The sequence below is a fragment of the Pseudorca crassidens genome, chromosome 4, assembly GCF_039906515.1.
Source record: "Pseudorca crassidens isolate mPseCra1 chromosome 4, mPseCra1.hap1, whole genome shotgun sequence".
NCBI lineage: Eukaryota > Metazoa > Chordata > Mammalia > Artiodactyla > Delphinidae > Pseudorca > Pseudorca crassidens.
This window is the reverse complement of record NC_090299.1, coordinates 30,925,000-30,941,108: the sequence shown is the minus strand read 5'-3', so window position 1 is coordinate 30,941,108 and position 16,109 is coordinate 30,925,000. Positions and strand designations below refer to the sequence as shown.

At 36.4% G+C, this 16,109-nt stretch overlaps 1 protein-coding gene and 1 non-coding gene across 2 annotated transcripts in view; both read right to left on the bottom strand.

The window, feature by feature from the left end:
• Positions 1-752: 752 nt before the first annotated feature.
• On the bottom strand, positions 753-887 carry LOC137224217 (small nucleolar RNA SNORA70). Its single transcript, XR_010943305.1, has one exon. It is a non-coding gene; the product is annotated as a small nucleolar RNA SNORA70 (small nucleolar RNA).
• A 6,774-nt stretch (positions 888-7,661) lies between these two features.
• Positions 7,662-16,109, bottom strand: part of COL25A1 (collagen type XXV alpha 1 chain) — a 461,350-nt gene continuing 452,902 nt past the window's right edge. The window contains exons 35-37 of the mRNA XM_067735362.1: positions 14,110-14,187; positions 12,243-12,281; positions 7,662-8,612 (exon numbers count right to left, since the gene is read on the bottom strand). Of these exons, the coding sequence (XP_067591463.1) occupies positions 8,610-8,612; positions 12,243-12,281; positions 14,110-14,187 (120 nt within the window). The 3' untranslated portion in view covers positions 7,662-8,609. The remainder of the gene's footprint in view (positions 8,613-12,242; positions 12,282-14,109; positions 14,188-16,109) is intronic.

Genomic DNA, 16,109 nt, shown 5'->3' with positions numbered 1-16,109 from the left:
TGCTAGGAACTAGCTGTGTGGGTTGCTTTATCCATTATGTAGATTAACAAAATTGGTACTCCAAGTGGGTTTTGTTGTTGTTGTAACTTTTGTCACTCATTTATTCATTTAAAAATATTTACTGGGAACCTGTGAATTGAGTTTATCCTTGGTTCACCATCTAGCAGAGGAGGTAGATAAACATACAATTATCAACAACTGGATAAGTGGTTTAGCAGTGACACGTAAAAGCAATTATTGGAACATAGAAGACAGAGAATCTAAACTTGGCAGGAAATGGTGTTTAGGAAGTTGATGCATGGGTTAGGTCTTGAAAGAGCAAGAATGCTTTTTTTTTTTGACAGGAAAGTAGGATTTATGGGTGGGTGTAAGGAGGGGACAGCGCCAAGGCTCTCGCGAGTGCGGGGCCCGCCATTGGTCCAGGGGCCACGACTAGGGATGTATTTGATCCCACAGCCATCCGGGAAGAACCGCTTTTCTGCCACCATGTTTTCAAATTCATCCGCATTAAACTTAGTAAATCCCCACTTCTTGGAGATGCCGATCTTCTGGCGGCCAGGGAACTTGAACTTGGCCCTGCCGAGGGCCTCAATCACATGCTCCTTTATTCAAAGTTTGGTACAGATGAACGTTAGGACTTGGCCTGTGTGGACCCTGGCCACTGTGCCCTGGGGCTTTCCAAAGGCACCGCACATACCCGTCTGGAGCCTAGACTGGGGACAGCATGACCATCATGAAGGCCCACTGGAAAGGGCTCTCTCCAAGGTCCCTCAGGGCAACCCGCACAGGCAACAAGCTGCATGCACTACTGAGGAGGCTGCTGTCCACAGCCATTGCACACCAGGCCCCCACGAGGAAAAGAGCACCTTCGGCTTGACTGGCTGCAAAGAAAGAGAGCAAGAACTCTTGAGATGAATGGTGGGGATGGGGATGGAGACTGTTTCAGGCCTAGGAAACAGCCAAAGGGATCCTCAAATAGTTTAACATGGGAAAACCTTTGGGTGAGGGTTGCTGACCAGCAAGCAATGATGCTATAAAGCTAGACAGAGTGGGATCACAAAGGCCTCTGTACTTTATACCAAAATAAGTATCTGCGTGATAATGGGGGACTGCGGAGGACTGTAAGCAGGGGAATGGCATGGTTAATTTCCCCGAAGAACTGTGTTCAGTGAAGTTGGTTTTGGCCCATGCACTTGGCTTATAATGAGAAACATTATGAAAAGCTGCTGTAATGTTCATTGTAGAAGTGCCCTAAACGGCAGTGCCCACTCTAAGAAATCTCACACAACACTTCTTAACAATCAGCTTTGGTTCTTTTGAGGAAGTAGTCTGTTTCACTTTATGGATGATGTAAACATGTAAACTTATTTCTTTTTTTGTTATGGACACCGAAAAGCTGAGGGCCATACAATTTTAAGTCTTACATCTTTTCAATACAGCTTTCTTTGTGACCTTGAAATTTGTTTAAATATGGCTTTCTTGGTTATTTTTAAATGTATTTAATTTCTTTATAAGTGTTTGTTTAATGTGCCTCAAATGCTATATGAAATGAAATGGGAGGATAAATTCATAAATAAATAAGACACGGCCATATTTGCTTTCTCTGACTCATCAGAGTCGTATCAGGTACAAGGTGGAGGCGAGGTGGTTATTAGAGGCAGGGAGGCCAGCTCAGAGGCTCTTCTAAAAGTCCGAGAGAGAGCCGGGGGGTGCCTAGGCTGAGGCAGTGGCAATGGATGAGGAGAAGGGAGGTGGATCTCCGAGATATTTAGGAGGTAGAATTGAAGGGATTTGGTAATTAGATGCTGTACGTAAGAAGGAATGGGTGGGTGATGAGAGGCAGGTGGTGTCCAGAACGATTCTGACTTTTCTATCATGTTTGCTTGAATGCAAGGTGGGGGATGGTATGTTCACTGTCATATGGAAGTTTGTAAGAGAACCAGGTGTAAAGATGATGAGCTCCCTGTGGACATACAGATAGATGTGCCTGTAACAGTTGGTCTGGAAGGTAGAAGAAAATCTGCAATGCAGATAGCAACTTGGTCTTTGTGGGAGTGAATGAGTTTTCCTGAAGAAAAAGTGTGATGGAGAAGAGCAAAAGCAAAAGAAGCATGTAGGTCAGAGTCCTGAGGATTATCATTTAATGGTCAGGTAGAGGAGAAAGAGCTGGCAAAGGAAAATGAGAAAGAAAAGTAGAAGATACACTGTTGGTGGGAATGTAAATTGGTGCAACCACCATGGAAAACAATATGGAGGTTCTTCAAAAAACTAAAAATAGAGTTGCCATATGATCCAGCAATCCCACTCCTGGGCACATATCCAGACAAAACTATAATTCGAAAAGATACATGCACCCCTATATTCATAGCAGCACTATTCACAATAGCCAAGGCATGAAAACAACCTAAAAGTCTATCCACAGATGAATGGATAAAGAAGATGTGGTACATATATACAATAGAATACCACTCAGCCATAAAAAAGAATGAAATGATGCCATTTGCAGCAACATGGATGGACCTAGAGATGATCATACTAAGTGAAGTAAGTCAGAAAAAGACAAATACCATATGATATCACTTATATGTAGAATCTAAAATATGACACAAATGAACATACATCTATGAAACAGAAACAGACTCACAGACATAGAGAACAGACTTGTGATTGCCAAGAGGGAGGTGGGTGGGGAGGGGAAGGACTGGGAGTTTGGGATGAGCAGATGCAAACTATTATATAGAGAATAGATAAACAACAAGGTCCTGCTGTATAGCACAGGATATTCAATATCCTGTGGTAAACCGTAATGGAAAAGACTATGAAAAAGAATATATATGTGTATAACTGAATCACTTTGCTGTACAGCAGAAGTTAACGCAACGTTGTAAATCAACTATACTTCAATAAAAGTAAAAAAAAAAAAAGAAAAGTAGGAGAAAACAAGAGTGAAGGGACATGGGAGCTAAAGGGGTGTTTAAGAGGGTCGCACGCATCTAATGTTATTGGTAAAGGCAAAAACGATGAGGGCTGAAAAGTGTGCTCTTTTAGTTAGGACCTAAAAATAATTGATGACCTCAGTGGGGCATTTTGTCATTCATTAGTCAATACATTGACATGATTACTATGTAGTACATTCTAATCACATGATGATGACTGATTTGATGTGGTGCAGATAAGAGTCAACTGAGCACAAGGAATTTTAATTCATCAAGATAGGGAATTCTGGAAGAAAAGTGAATTTGGAGGAGAGGCTCAGTATAGTTCTTACTATCTAATAAACAGAAAGTACTAGGCATTTTTAGAAAATCACTAGAGCTAGGCACTAAGTTGAACGGCAGTGTTGCGATATTGCGGAAAAGTAGACTAAAATTCTTTACGGACTGTGTTTAAATCAGAGAAAATAGACCAAGGTGTTCATGAACATCAATAAAGCTTTATAACAATACAATTCATTACCATTGTTTGGATTAATATTGTAATAATTACACAATTTTTACATTATGAAAATAAGTCATAAATAGTGTAAAAATAATTCTGAAGATCAACTTCTCACAAACTAGGAACCCCGAAAACAAGTTAAAAAAGCAAATAAAAACAAATTAGAAACTGAACACAAGGCAATTATCTCCAAGCTGCATATCAAAAAACCACATGCGTCTTTTGATTCAGTAATCTCAGCTGGAGAAATTACAATGAAATGAAATAAGAAATCAAACAGGGAGAATTCAATCTTTCAATTATTTACACTATTGAGAAAAACAGGTTTGTGCCATATTTACAGCAATAAGACACAACACATTCTTAGAATAATCAATTACATGAGACTGGCCCACAAAACATTAAGAAAAATATGCAGTGTAATGCTTGCCAAAATATTTTTTTTTGCATTTTTCTCTTACTTTGTATTCATGTGATTTTTTGGCAATATAAAAATAGCTGCACATAGAGATGAACTTTAAAATGTAAAAAATACAAATAAAAATATAATATTTTCTAAAGGAAAATCAGATACATACATCTTTTAAAAATGTTATTAAATTGCATGAAACATTTACAACAGTATAAAGAATATTCACATAAATGTCAATAATATGTAAGACATTCTTTTGTGAATCCAATTTATTAATATTTCTGAGATATGTGAGAATATCCACTGCATTTTGAGAAATGTTGGTACTTTGTTATCAATAAATCAAACGTAATAGGTCAGGTTGAAAAAGTCTTATTCCCAGAACGACAGTTCTGTCAATAAGCAGCATAGGGAAACTTATGCATTTAAATACATTTAAAAAATCAGAAATGCCATTAAAATGTTTCAGTATTGAATTAGCAAAAACAAAATCCACTAAAAATTTAAGTTGGAAGGGTATCTCTGCTGTGGTATATAGTAAATCCAGCTGATATGAAGCTATTTCAACAAAAATGGGGAAAAGTAGGGACTGAAGGTCTTTATACTCTAAAATAACTTAGCAGAATCATAATTGGTCAAGTATGTTAATTCCACTAGGAATGAATTGTTTTAACAGCCAGAATCACATGTGACTGTTCTAAATCATTATTTTTGAGAATATAAGATTACGCTGTTATGGACTTGACTTTCTAGAGATAGCAAGGTTTTTGTTTTTGTGTTTTGGCAGAAATTAGAAAAGTTCATTTTTGGTAATGTTAATTATTAATATTACTTGATTATCAAGAAATAGAGAAAAACAAGATTTCAAATATCAATATCTGCATGTTCCTAAGATCATTTATTAGAAGATATGAAAACATCATCCACCTTAACAAGCATAGCTTATTTCTGGGCAAGATTATATATAGTGGCCAAAAAAGAAAAAAAAAAAGATGAAAAGTGGTGTTAACTTTTTATGCTATAATAGTAACATTAAAAACAAAACTTTGGAAAATTAAGCATGTTTTCTAAGTGATAAAAATATAATACCAGTTAATTTTTCCACAGATACTGACATGCTGATTTGACCATTTCTAAACTAGTAGAGAGGTGTATATATATAATATATAGTAGACAAAGGACATATAGAATGAACTACTGGATGCATAAGAGTTCTTACTATTCCATCAGAACATCATGCACAGGATTCAAGAACAGACTTTTTTTTTGGTAGAAATTCAAGATATTCTCATGTTTCCTATGAAACCAAATAAGAAAGAAAAACCTTTCAAGACTGCTTTTCATAATGAAAATGAAAACTAGAAGAAAAATTTTGGCATATTTATGGGTCAGGTACTCTATGAATGTGTGCAGACTTGTCTAATGTTGGTTTTGTCATGCTTAATCAAATTCTATAAGCTAAAAGATGAGAGTAAAAGTTGAGAAAGGCATATGGTATATGAAATGAACATGAAATAAAAGGATCCACAATCCAAGTACACACATATCATCTATAGGTACACTGTTTTGTTTTCTTTTACATTAAGAAAGACTGGTCATTGAACCATAATTATAGTAAATCCATAAACTTGAAAAATAAAATCACGCACTAACAGTTTAGGAATGCTATTAAACAGAGAAATGAAATTATCCATAGTAGAGTTGCATTGTCCATAAAGAAAAGGAAAAGAAATACATCAGCACCAACATAAACGGAAAACAAGTTTAAAGCTAAAACACGTACCAGTTTGGCATCCTTAAAAGATGCTTATCAGAAATGGAATCTGATCTTGACTTATTTCAAATGTCTTTCATGTATTTTTTCTTAATCTTCTATCCAATAATAGAAATTAAAAGAAAGCAAACTTAAAGAAAAATATGTAGCTGCCAACACATATATCGGCAGACACATTCATTAGTTCATCAGGCAATTATTTGAGGATTCTCTATATTGGTAAAAAAAATGGATGATTTAAAATATTTTAGTAACAAAAGTTGAAGATTATGCATGTTGGTTAAGACCTAGCAGTTCCATGGAACAAAGAGGAGGACCATGGTCCTTTTGTTTTCCCCAAGGAAATGTATTGAAAGTTTACAGCTTCCTTTAATCATGGAATAAAAGGCAATATTGTCAAATCAGTTATAGAGTAAAACCTCAATATACACATAGGACAGAACAGTATTCTTAAAGGGCTGTGTTTAAAAAATACATATATTTTTTGTACGTGAAATGTTTCTCTTTTGATGTTAAGGTATTCTCTTTTGAAACTGTGCAACTTTTAAATAGTGATCCATCTTAATTCCTCTTTCTACTAGAGGAGTAGAAAGAAAGATAAATGGGAAGAAATATAGCCACCAGATTTTTCTCAAGACACTACTGTTTGTTTTCCTAAAGAGACTGTGGTTTTACTCGCTTTAGTTCATTTTTCCAAAGCATTTAAGACAAATTGTTTCAGACACTGAATAAAATACCTTATCCTAACCAGCTCATACAAGAGATGGGTAGAAAATGCCCTCTGTTGTTTTAAAAATGCTAAACTGGTTTCGGAGTGTGGAATGTTGCTAGAGATGTTACCAATTTGATTGATAGATTAGTTCAAACATCTTTCCATTCTTGAAAACGTAATGGAAACAAAAAGAAGGCATTTTGTATAACTGAGCATTTGGTTATATATTATGAAAGAGATCATAAGGATCTTGGGATCCTTGTCTTATAATCGTACGTTAACCGTTGTCACCATAAGCCAATGATGAGATAATTTCCCCTCTGCTGGTGAAAACCTATATATGAAACCAGAAATTTTCCCACAAAATGGCATGAAATGAGAAATTATATTGTCCAATGGGCTGAAAGAGTGACTACTCCTCATTGATGACGTTTCTCCTAATGTAACCCTTCCACTTAGAACAAGTCATTTCAAAACATGCTATCAACTCTTTACTGTGCAAAGAAATGCTCAGTCTAATACAGTTAGGTAACTTTTGAGCAAGTAGTTGAAAAATACTCTTTATGGCAACTATATTTCACAGCTTTCTGAGATCTCAGATTTGGTCTGTGCATAAGACAAACATTGAGAAATGTAAAAAAGATAAAGAAATCTAAATATAGACACAACTTAGAACTAAATAGAACTACAAGAAATAGAAATGAGTTAATACGATCAAATGTGACCAAATCTTGACTTTATCTTAACTGATAATCACTATATATGTTATATTCATCATACAAAAAAAAGTCAAAAAGTACTGAAAAATTGTTTAACTTTGATGCTTTACAATGACTGAACTGAAAATGGAGCTTCTGTTATATTCTCTGCAATTATTCAGAACAGTAGAGAAGTTAGCAAATGGTCAACTTGACTGTTGGTACCAACTTATTAGGATTTGAAGACTTTCCTTTAAAAAATTGTTCAAAATAAATGTGACAAAAGCTGGAAAACAAATCTTTCCTGAATATTCCTGGGACTAAAAGAGAAAAGAAAAAATATTTAAAAGAATGGAAAATATCTTTCTGTTTCTAGAAGTTTGTAGAAAATGTTTAACATGGGTTGGATCTTGGAAGGAAGGGAAGCTCTCATCAGCTTCAGTAGAGATCGTAGGATGAGCTCTCCTACATCCTCAGGAAAGGTTATTTCGGCCAACCACTTCTTGGGACATGTTGTATCTTCAGCAACCCGAGTTTTGGTGAGATGTACACACCTTTTGCCCTCAGGAACAGGGGCTGCCATTCCAAGAATCTCCTGCCCAAAAGAAGTGCAGTATGCTTCTGTCATTTTCCATAAGCACCCATGTTAACACTTGCTGGAATTCAGTTTATTTTTTAAAAAAAAGTCCTCTATTTTGGGTGCCTGCCTTTGTAAACCTCTTTCTTACTTGGTCACATGAGAGACACAGCGCAGGAGGCTGAACCAATCCTTTCTCTTTGTCTTCACTGCCAAGGGCAGCCCAAGGAAAACTAGTGTCAGCAACCAGCTCAGCCCCTGGACATTTCAACCAAAGAGGCCACGTGAGCCCACAATAGTGGAAGCTGAAGATCTGCAGTTGGGACCGCAACTCCTTTCAAAATACAAGACCATTTGTGTGTGTATGCTCTCCGCCACCTTATCACTTTTTGGCAATGAGCCATGGTGTAACCCCCTTGAGATGACAAAAGAAATAAAAGTTCAGATGTGATCAAAGGACTCATAATGCAGCATGCTAGCATCTGAGTTCGCACAGCAAGCAGGCTTGGCACACCATCATGCTTTTTTAGTCAGTTTCAATGGGTGGTGTGGCCACGAATAGCAAAGGTGAGTAGGGATGTGACGATAAACTCTAAAATCAGTCAGTATAGTACATTTTCATAGCTTCGAGTTCATATTTGGTCACAATTTCATGTAAACTATCTCATGGCACTTTTTGTCCATGCAATTAACAAGCCCAGAGTAAGAAAATAGCAAGAACAATCAATCTCTATCGCTATGTCCATATAAATACATATCTTCACATAAGATAAAGAGATACTGATCTATATTTTTTGCAGGCTTCTCACTGGTTTCACATATTGCCCAATTTCAGATGTAAGGGAAGAAAAAATGGATATGTGTACTACTGCAAACAGGAAGAAGCAGCTATATGTAAACATATCTCAGACTTGTAAAATCTGCAATCCGATTTTCAACTATAAATATAAAAAGTGGACCATTATATACACAACTTCATGCTCGGAAGGTTAGATTCATCACTGCAGAAAAACAAACAACAAAAAAGACAAATGTATAGAATTAGTAGTTTAGGATAAAAATTCCAAATTAACATTTATTTTAAGAAAACTGGTAGAACCCTGAATAGAGGGTTGTTGTTTTTTTTTTAATCAATGAGCCAATTGATATGTCCTATACATTACTTTTCTAAAAGTCATCAAAATTTTTATCCTAGGTTCAACCCACATTTTGTTTTGCCACTGAGAAGTCCGTGGGAAGTGTTTGTCTCAGTAACTATTCTGGGAAAGCAGAAAATTAAGATTTTATCACAGATGTTCCCTAATTAAAAACATGTCCTATATATGGCTTATGTAATCTTCTCCAAGCATTAAAACACAACTGTGGAAACTGTTGAGGGTTCTGACCTCAGTGGCATTGTTCACTTCATCAATGCCCAACCATAACACTCTACTCTCTTCGGGTTCTGGTTTCCCCTTTCCTTTATCTGGTCCTGCCCTGCTGTGAAGGGCGCGCAGGGCAGACCTCTCTGCTGTCAGGTCTTCAAGCTGTGTTACAGGTTCTATTGTGATCTAAGGATCTGGAAATGTCTGGTTCCTTGCTTTCAGCAGCCATAATTACTAAGGTTTTCCTAGAACTGAAGTTAAGTCTGAGAGAACAGAGGAACAATGGTCTTTGAGGTATAACTTATAGAGCAGATGTTGGTGACAATCTTTACTTTGACTCAAAGAAAAATCAGTGAGAAAAGTAGAATGTCCAGAGAAGGAGAATGACAAAGATCTCTTCATCTCCCCACCACCATGGTGACTCGTCCTCAGAGTCATATTTCAGTTCAATAATTAAAAATATTTGCTTTTCTCTCTCCAGTAGAAATAGATGCTATATTAAGTGTGCTTAAGAGGCTGGGTACTTTCTGATCTTTAGAAATGAAGTTCACTCAATGTTACACACGTCATGCCAAGGCCAGAGAATGTGTCTACAGGAAATATTCCTTTCTCCAAACTCCCACTTATCTCAAATTTCAAACAGATGCATTTTTTTGACAAACCAATGTTTTGTAAATAATCTCCAGAATTTTAAAGATTATTTTTTTTCCCCAGACTTTAAAACTTAATTTAAAAAACCTGTCACCTTACTTTAGGAAGATTCTGTTGCAAACCTGTCAGCCCTATCTGGAAAAATGAAATTTCATGAAACATTAAAAAATGTGAAGGTCATATGTATTTTTCCTATTAAATAGTTTTTAATCTCTGGATAAGGACAGATGATAACTTTAATAGCTTGTAAGTATTTTCTTAACCATAAATTCTGCCATTTACTCACTGTACAAATTACAATGTGAATTAGTATATCATTATTCTTCGAAATTTAGAAAACTGAACTATATCTAGAAAGAAAAGTAATTTAAACAAAGATCAAATAGTTTTACATGAAAAAACTATTATTGAGAGTAGTATGACTAACAGGACTTGTTCACAGTGATTTCTACTGTGGCTACAATCTGAATTTTCAGTCAAACATTTACCACTGTGCTCTAGAGACTACTAAACGTAATGTTTAAAAAAGTGGTCCACTAAAACAGGACTGAGTAATCTACTGGCTTTCTTTTAGAAATATCATTTAAAAATTAATTTGATTTGACCAACAATGTATTTGAGATAGCTAAGTTGACCACATAAGAGATTATATTCAATAGAACATTTCATTTTTCTAATTGTTTCTTTCTTCTTTTTTGGGGGGAGGGGGTGTTGGGGGAGGATAATCACTACTGTTTGCATTTGATTGTGTTGGGGAGTGTGGTAAACGATACTGTGAGTTATGATTCTTTTTTTTACCATTTAAAAAAATTTTATTGAAGTATAGTTGATTTACAACGTTGTGCATTAGTCTTTATATAAAAAGAGGCTGGATTTAAGACAGCCTTAATCTTATGTAGAGCATAGTGTATATTCTGCGGAAAAATAAGTACTTAAAAGGGAAATTTCTGATTTTCTGAGCTACTCATATTACTAGGTTTGGCCATTTTATGAACCAAAAAGGTGATGAATCCTTTGCTTGCTGCCCTTATTTTTATGCCTTCACAAAAATGGAAGTGATTTAGAAGCGGCCGAAAATGATGTGAACCCAAGTGCTGAGTAGTGTCAGAGGGTGGATAAAGCAAGCCTTTCACATCTCTTTCCATGTAAAGTGTGCCAATGACTGCATTAAAGAATCATTATAGTATTAGATTACAGGGCAAAGGTTAAAGAGCAAATGGTAATTCCAGCTCAAGAAGGTATTAAAAATTCTGAGAACAGGGGTTATGATGGTAAAAGGATAGTTTTCTCATGTGAAGAATATGATGATAGCCTCATCTTCCCAAGAACCACTTGACCTCAGCTGTGATGGAGCTAATGATCTGACAGGCTGAAAGTGGAGTATGGGAAGCTACTAAATAAATGACGCTACTGGGAGAGAAGGATTTTCTTTCCCTCACCAAGTGGGGTAAAAGTAGTTAAGCAAGAGAGTGAGTTTCACAGGATCTCCTCACAAACGGAGTTGATGAGATGAGAGGAAAATAAGTCTCTCCTCATCTTTTTGCAATCCTACATAGTTTTGCTGTAGGTTTGCCAACGAAGCAAAGCCTACCAAAAAGGACCAAAGAAGCTACAGGTGTTAGAGAAAAAAATTTCAAAATGATGAAAGAGTATGTATACTTCCCTCTGGCTCATTTTCACATCAGTAGAATTCCTTTAACCTTAGGTAGCATATGCACAGTCCTTTATAATTAGGCGCGCACCGTTACTGTGTAAAGGTTGGGTATTCTCTGAAAGGCACAGCACATACAGATCTCTTCCCTCCTTAAAGTTCTGCCATTGCTTTCCATTGTCTACTTCTAGTTCTGTTGCATACTATCTCTGTGTCCTTGGAAGTTACTTAACTTCTCTGAATTTTACTTTCCTCACTGGCATCATTCACGATAATAATACACTATAGGGTTATTATGAGGATTAAATAAAGTGATGTCGCCTATATGAAAGGGCTTATCACACAGCTTTTGTACAAGAAGGTTCTCTATGAAGAATAATCTCCCTTCTCTGCTGAATACATACACAGTGACTATGGGTGGCCACACGTAGAGGCTAGAGCAAACTGATATCATCAAGGACACCAACGTAAATATAATCAGATTCTCCTAAATAAATCAAGACATCATCGAAGAAAAGAAAATTATGCTTACATTTTCTGCTTTCTCAGCTTTGTGACTAATATTGACAGGGTTCTACCATGTATTTGCATATTTGCCTAAGTAACTGAGTATAAACAGAAAAAATCACAATTAAGAATAATTTTAAACAGTAGGAGGAAAAGGAGTTTGAGACAAGCAAACCATTGTCAAGATGCACTGCCCCTTTCCATTCTGAAGAAAAGATTAAATAGGGAAGGTTCCAAATTACAGTGTTTGCCAGGAATTATTTTTACTCATCAGTTTAGGAAGAGATCAGCAGCAAACACCATTAGAAGATATTCTAGAGACGGGATCTTTTGCTTCTTAATACCCAAACACCTTTCAGCAATGTCAAATTCAAAAAATCTGTTCTAAATGGAAAAGCCTAGGCCAGGTAAAGAGAAAGGGACAGTGCTTCTTTTAGAAATAATTCTGTAAAGCCTACCTTTTGCCAACAGCCGGGCATGGGTAATCCATCTGGCCCCTATTTTAAAAAGAAGAATAAGAATTCCTCAGGTTCCACGAAAGTGATCATACTTCATAATTAATATGCCCAGAGGCTTAAAAATGAATATCTACCTGTTAGGTGGCATTAGTCATAGGCATCTTTTACTAATAATCAACTCCCAAGATATTACCTAACATTAGTTAAAAGGAAGAAAATTCGAATGTTTTCCAAAGTGAGTACATATTTTTCAAATAAATAAAATATAGAAAGATTTATACTTAACTTTGGGTAATAATTTGTAAAACCTAGTGGTCTACTTAGTTATATCTTTAGATAATAACTGTACTATTTCTCTTAATTTCATTAAAACGCATTCTATAATTGTCTTTATTCAATAAATGGAAATAACTTCTCTTCCTGGTCACTATGTTCTATGGCTGAATGCACGATAATGATGAGTAATCAGTGATGAACCATTTCTATCTGAAGTTTATAGCTCTTCCCGTGGAGCATCTTTCAACTTTTCTATATTGAAAGCAGATAAAGTAAAACGTTAAATTGATTGAAGCAAAAGAGAGGCAGCCAGTCTATATCTTTATGGTAAAATGTTATCCACAGCCTTTCTCAATTTTTAAATTAAAATTCTTCAGAAGCCAATTAACAAATTCTGAATAAACAAGGGATTCTTAAATGTCACAAAATTTATTTTCACTTAAAGGGTAAGCACTCTTCAGATACAAATGATATAAATAAGGCAGGAAGAGTTGATATATTATGAAGCATGCTTGTGTTTTCCCCCAACAAAATGATTGTAAAATATTATTTATTGTCAATACCAAGCAAACAAAATAAAAGACTGGGCATATCATATTGACATTTTCTAGTTGCAATTATTGACTGAATAACATTTTCTTCTACAATACAATCTCTTAAAAGACTTGAGAAACAAATTTATCTTTAAAGAATCATGCTTAGTATTTAAGAATAATATAAGAACATGCAGACCAAGTATAACCATTAACACAGTCATAAAAAGTTTTCCTTTACACCTCAGAAAATTTGCATACACTTTCTTTTTAAATGTAAAAAAAAAAAACACCTTGAAATAACTTTATAAGATATTTGGGAAAAAAATCGGTAATGCCAGATTGGTACAAGGAGAAGGGTCACCCGGTAGAATTTTAGATTTTAGTATAAGGGTTTTGACATGCCAATGGAGGTAGGGGAGATCTGTCTACTTTAGGAAAGTGAGTTTCAAAAGGAGGGACCATTAAACTGAAAAGGTTATGTGCCAAAGAAGAGGGTTTGGGCTGCAGACTATTATCTTTAGAAGCTCAGAGAAGTTTGGTTTTCTCCCCTACAGTCTCTTAACAGCATTCCTTTGAATTGGTTAAGTCTTGACCACAGAAGCTCAACTATGTAGGTTTGGTTTTATTTACAGCCTGACAGAAATTTAGTGAAAGGCAAAAATGCCTTTATTTCTTTTAAGGAAAAAAAAAAAAAAGATAACTTTAGGGGTAAAACCCAAAGTTATAGCCTAGTTGTACCTTTACATAGAAGATTTTTATGCACTTTTAATGTCATCTTGAAATGGTTATTAGATAAATTGACATTCCCCAGAACACAGACGTGGCAGCTGTGTCAGTTGTGAGAACAATGTCAGGAGATTAATTTGCAGTCACTGATTGAAATGCGTGCATGCTCTTTTCACTCTGCAGTCACTGAAGGAGCTACTCATGCACATGCATGTAGTGTGTTTATCATGTAAAGCTTGCTCCAGAAGTACCACTTTACACTGAGAGAGATGAATATGTAATAAACAAAGGAATTGCATGCAGGGTGGTAGGAAAGAGAAATACTGTACCAATTGGCAAGGGGCATCCAGCCCATCCAGGCCAGGCTGGCCTGGCTCCCCTTTTTCCCCCTTAACGCCACGGAATCCCTGTTTGTAAAGATTAACTCATAATGTTACTAAACAGAAGAAATCACTTAAGCACAATTTCTGCTAATGAAATAACCACAATAACAAAAGGCTGGGAGAGGAGCAACTCTGAAGGGAAAGGTAACATCCAGTGATGCTGGACAAAACAAAACAGAGCTTGATGTGGTCCTACAACTAGCGCTTCTCTGGGAATGGGGACCTGCTCTCCGGAGCAGGACTGAGGAGCACGGGTTCCTCCTCCGATCCCGCATTCATGCCCCAGATGCACATCAATACTTGAGTGTTGAGAAACCAGGCATAGCTGGTGGCCAGAGACAAGGGGTGGAACACACTGACAGCCTGCTATTGATGTTTCTGGGACCTTAAAGTCTACGTTAAAAGATGCCAATCAGAACCCCCGCTGGTGCGGTCCCTCCAGTTTGCTCCTCTCCCAGCTTTGCCTCCGCATGTGACATCTGGAGACGGTTGCATGAGTCAGACATACCAACGGGCAGGGTGCATCTAATCCAGGAGCACCCTGTTCTCCTTTCTCCCCTTTAGGCCCCTTTTTGCCTTTCTTTCCCTTTTCCCCCTGTGGATACAAGGGTTTAAATAAGACAGGTTTTATTTTGGGGGGGCGGGGGGAAGTAACGGTGATTCAAAAGATGGTTTAGCCAATAAAAGTCTGGAAGGGCATTTACCACTGTTTTCTGGTTTAGGTAAGGCATGATATTATGAAAAATAACAGACTTCCAGAGTGGCAATGGATTCTGGGCAGTGATGTACAGGATTTTATTAAAAAGATTCAACAAGATGAAAGAACTTGAAGCCTGACACATCAGGAAGGAGGATCAGTGCTGACTTAGACCCCAGTGCCGTGGTCCTTGTGAATGAGGTGTTCCCGCCACCGCTTTGGTGAAGATGACAGATACCAAGTGTATTGAATCCAGCCAGTGGCAGTGAAGTTCAGAGGAATAATGGAGACTTCACCCAATTTTCAGTACCTGCCAACTTGCTTTTTTTCTAATCCTATAACAGATGAAAGCTACATTGAGCCAGAGGAAAAGGAAAAAATCTTGGCAGTTTCTATCTTTTTGAAATGAATCCAACTTTCTGACATTATTTTTTGTAGTTAGTTCTCATTTAAACATATTCAGTGTGTTAAAAATATACTCTTTCTTTTAACATTCTTTTTAAGGAAACTAAAAGCAAATACTTTCCTTAGTAAGTCAGATAAACAAACTTTAAAAGTGCTAAGATTTCTCAGCAATGCCACTTGGAGAAACAGACTTGTTTATAAACTCAAAGATGTTCTTTAATTCACTGTTATTGGTCTCATGCCAGGTGTTCACAATGGTAAATGGGTTTCCAGCTTGCTCACAAGGTAACAAAAGCCAAAAAAACAAAATAAAAAAATTCTGTTCAAGAGAAAAAGCAGTTTGGATTCAGTTGAGCTAATGCTAAAAATGAGGTAGGCAGGATAATTACATGGTGGGAATGTAGCCATGGAAATTAGTATTTAGGAATCAAGGTAAAGGTTGTGGAAAGCTGCATGGCTCATAGGGATGGAGGAATTAAGGAAAGGAGGCAAAAGGAGGAGAAGTAAGGAATGCACCTCAGCTGTTTCACATTAACAAATATCTCTGCATATTTATAGACAAGAAGCTGGTGCAGTACAGAATACAAAATACTATGCAATACATATTTAAATTAGTGTATTCATTCTGCAATCAGGATGGCAGATACAATAAGTCTGAATAATTTCAGAAGCGAAACAACATGAATATTCAAAGACATATACATAACAGATATAGATGAGATATGCACTCAAATTAATGCATCCTTTCTGTGTGAGTGAAAGCTCCACATTTATCTCCTGTGTGCCAAAAACATTGCATCAGAAGGCTCAGAATCAAAGCCATTTGGGTTTCTCTAATATCGGG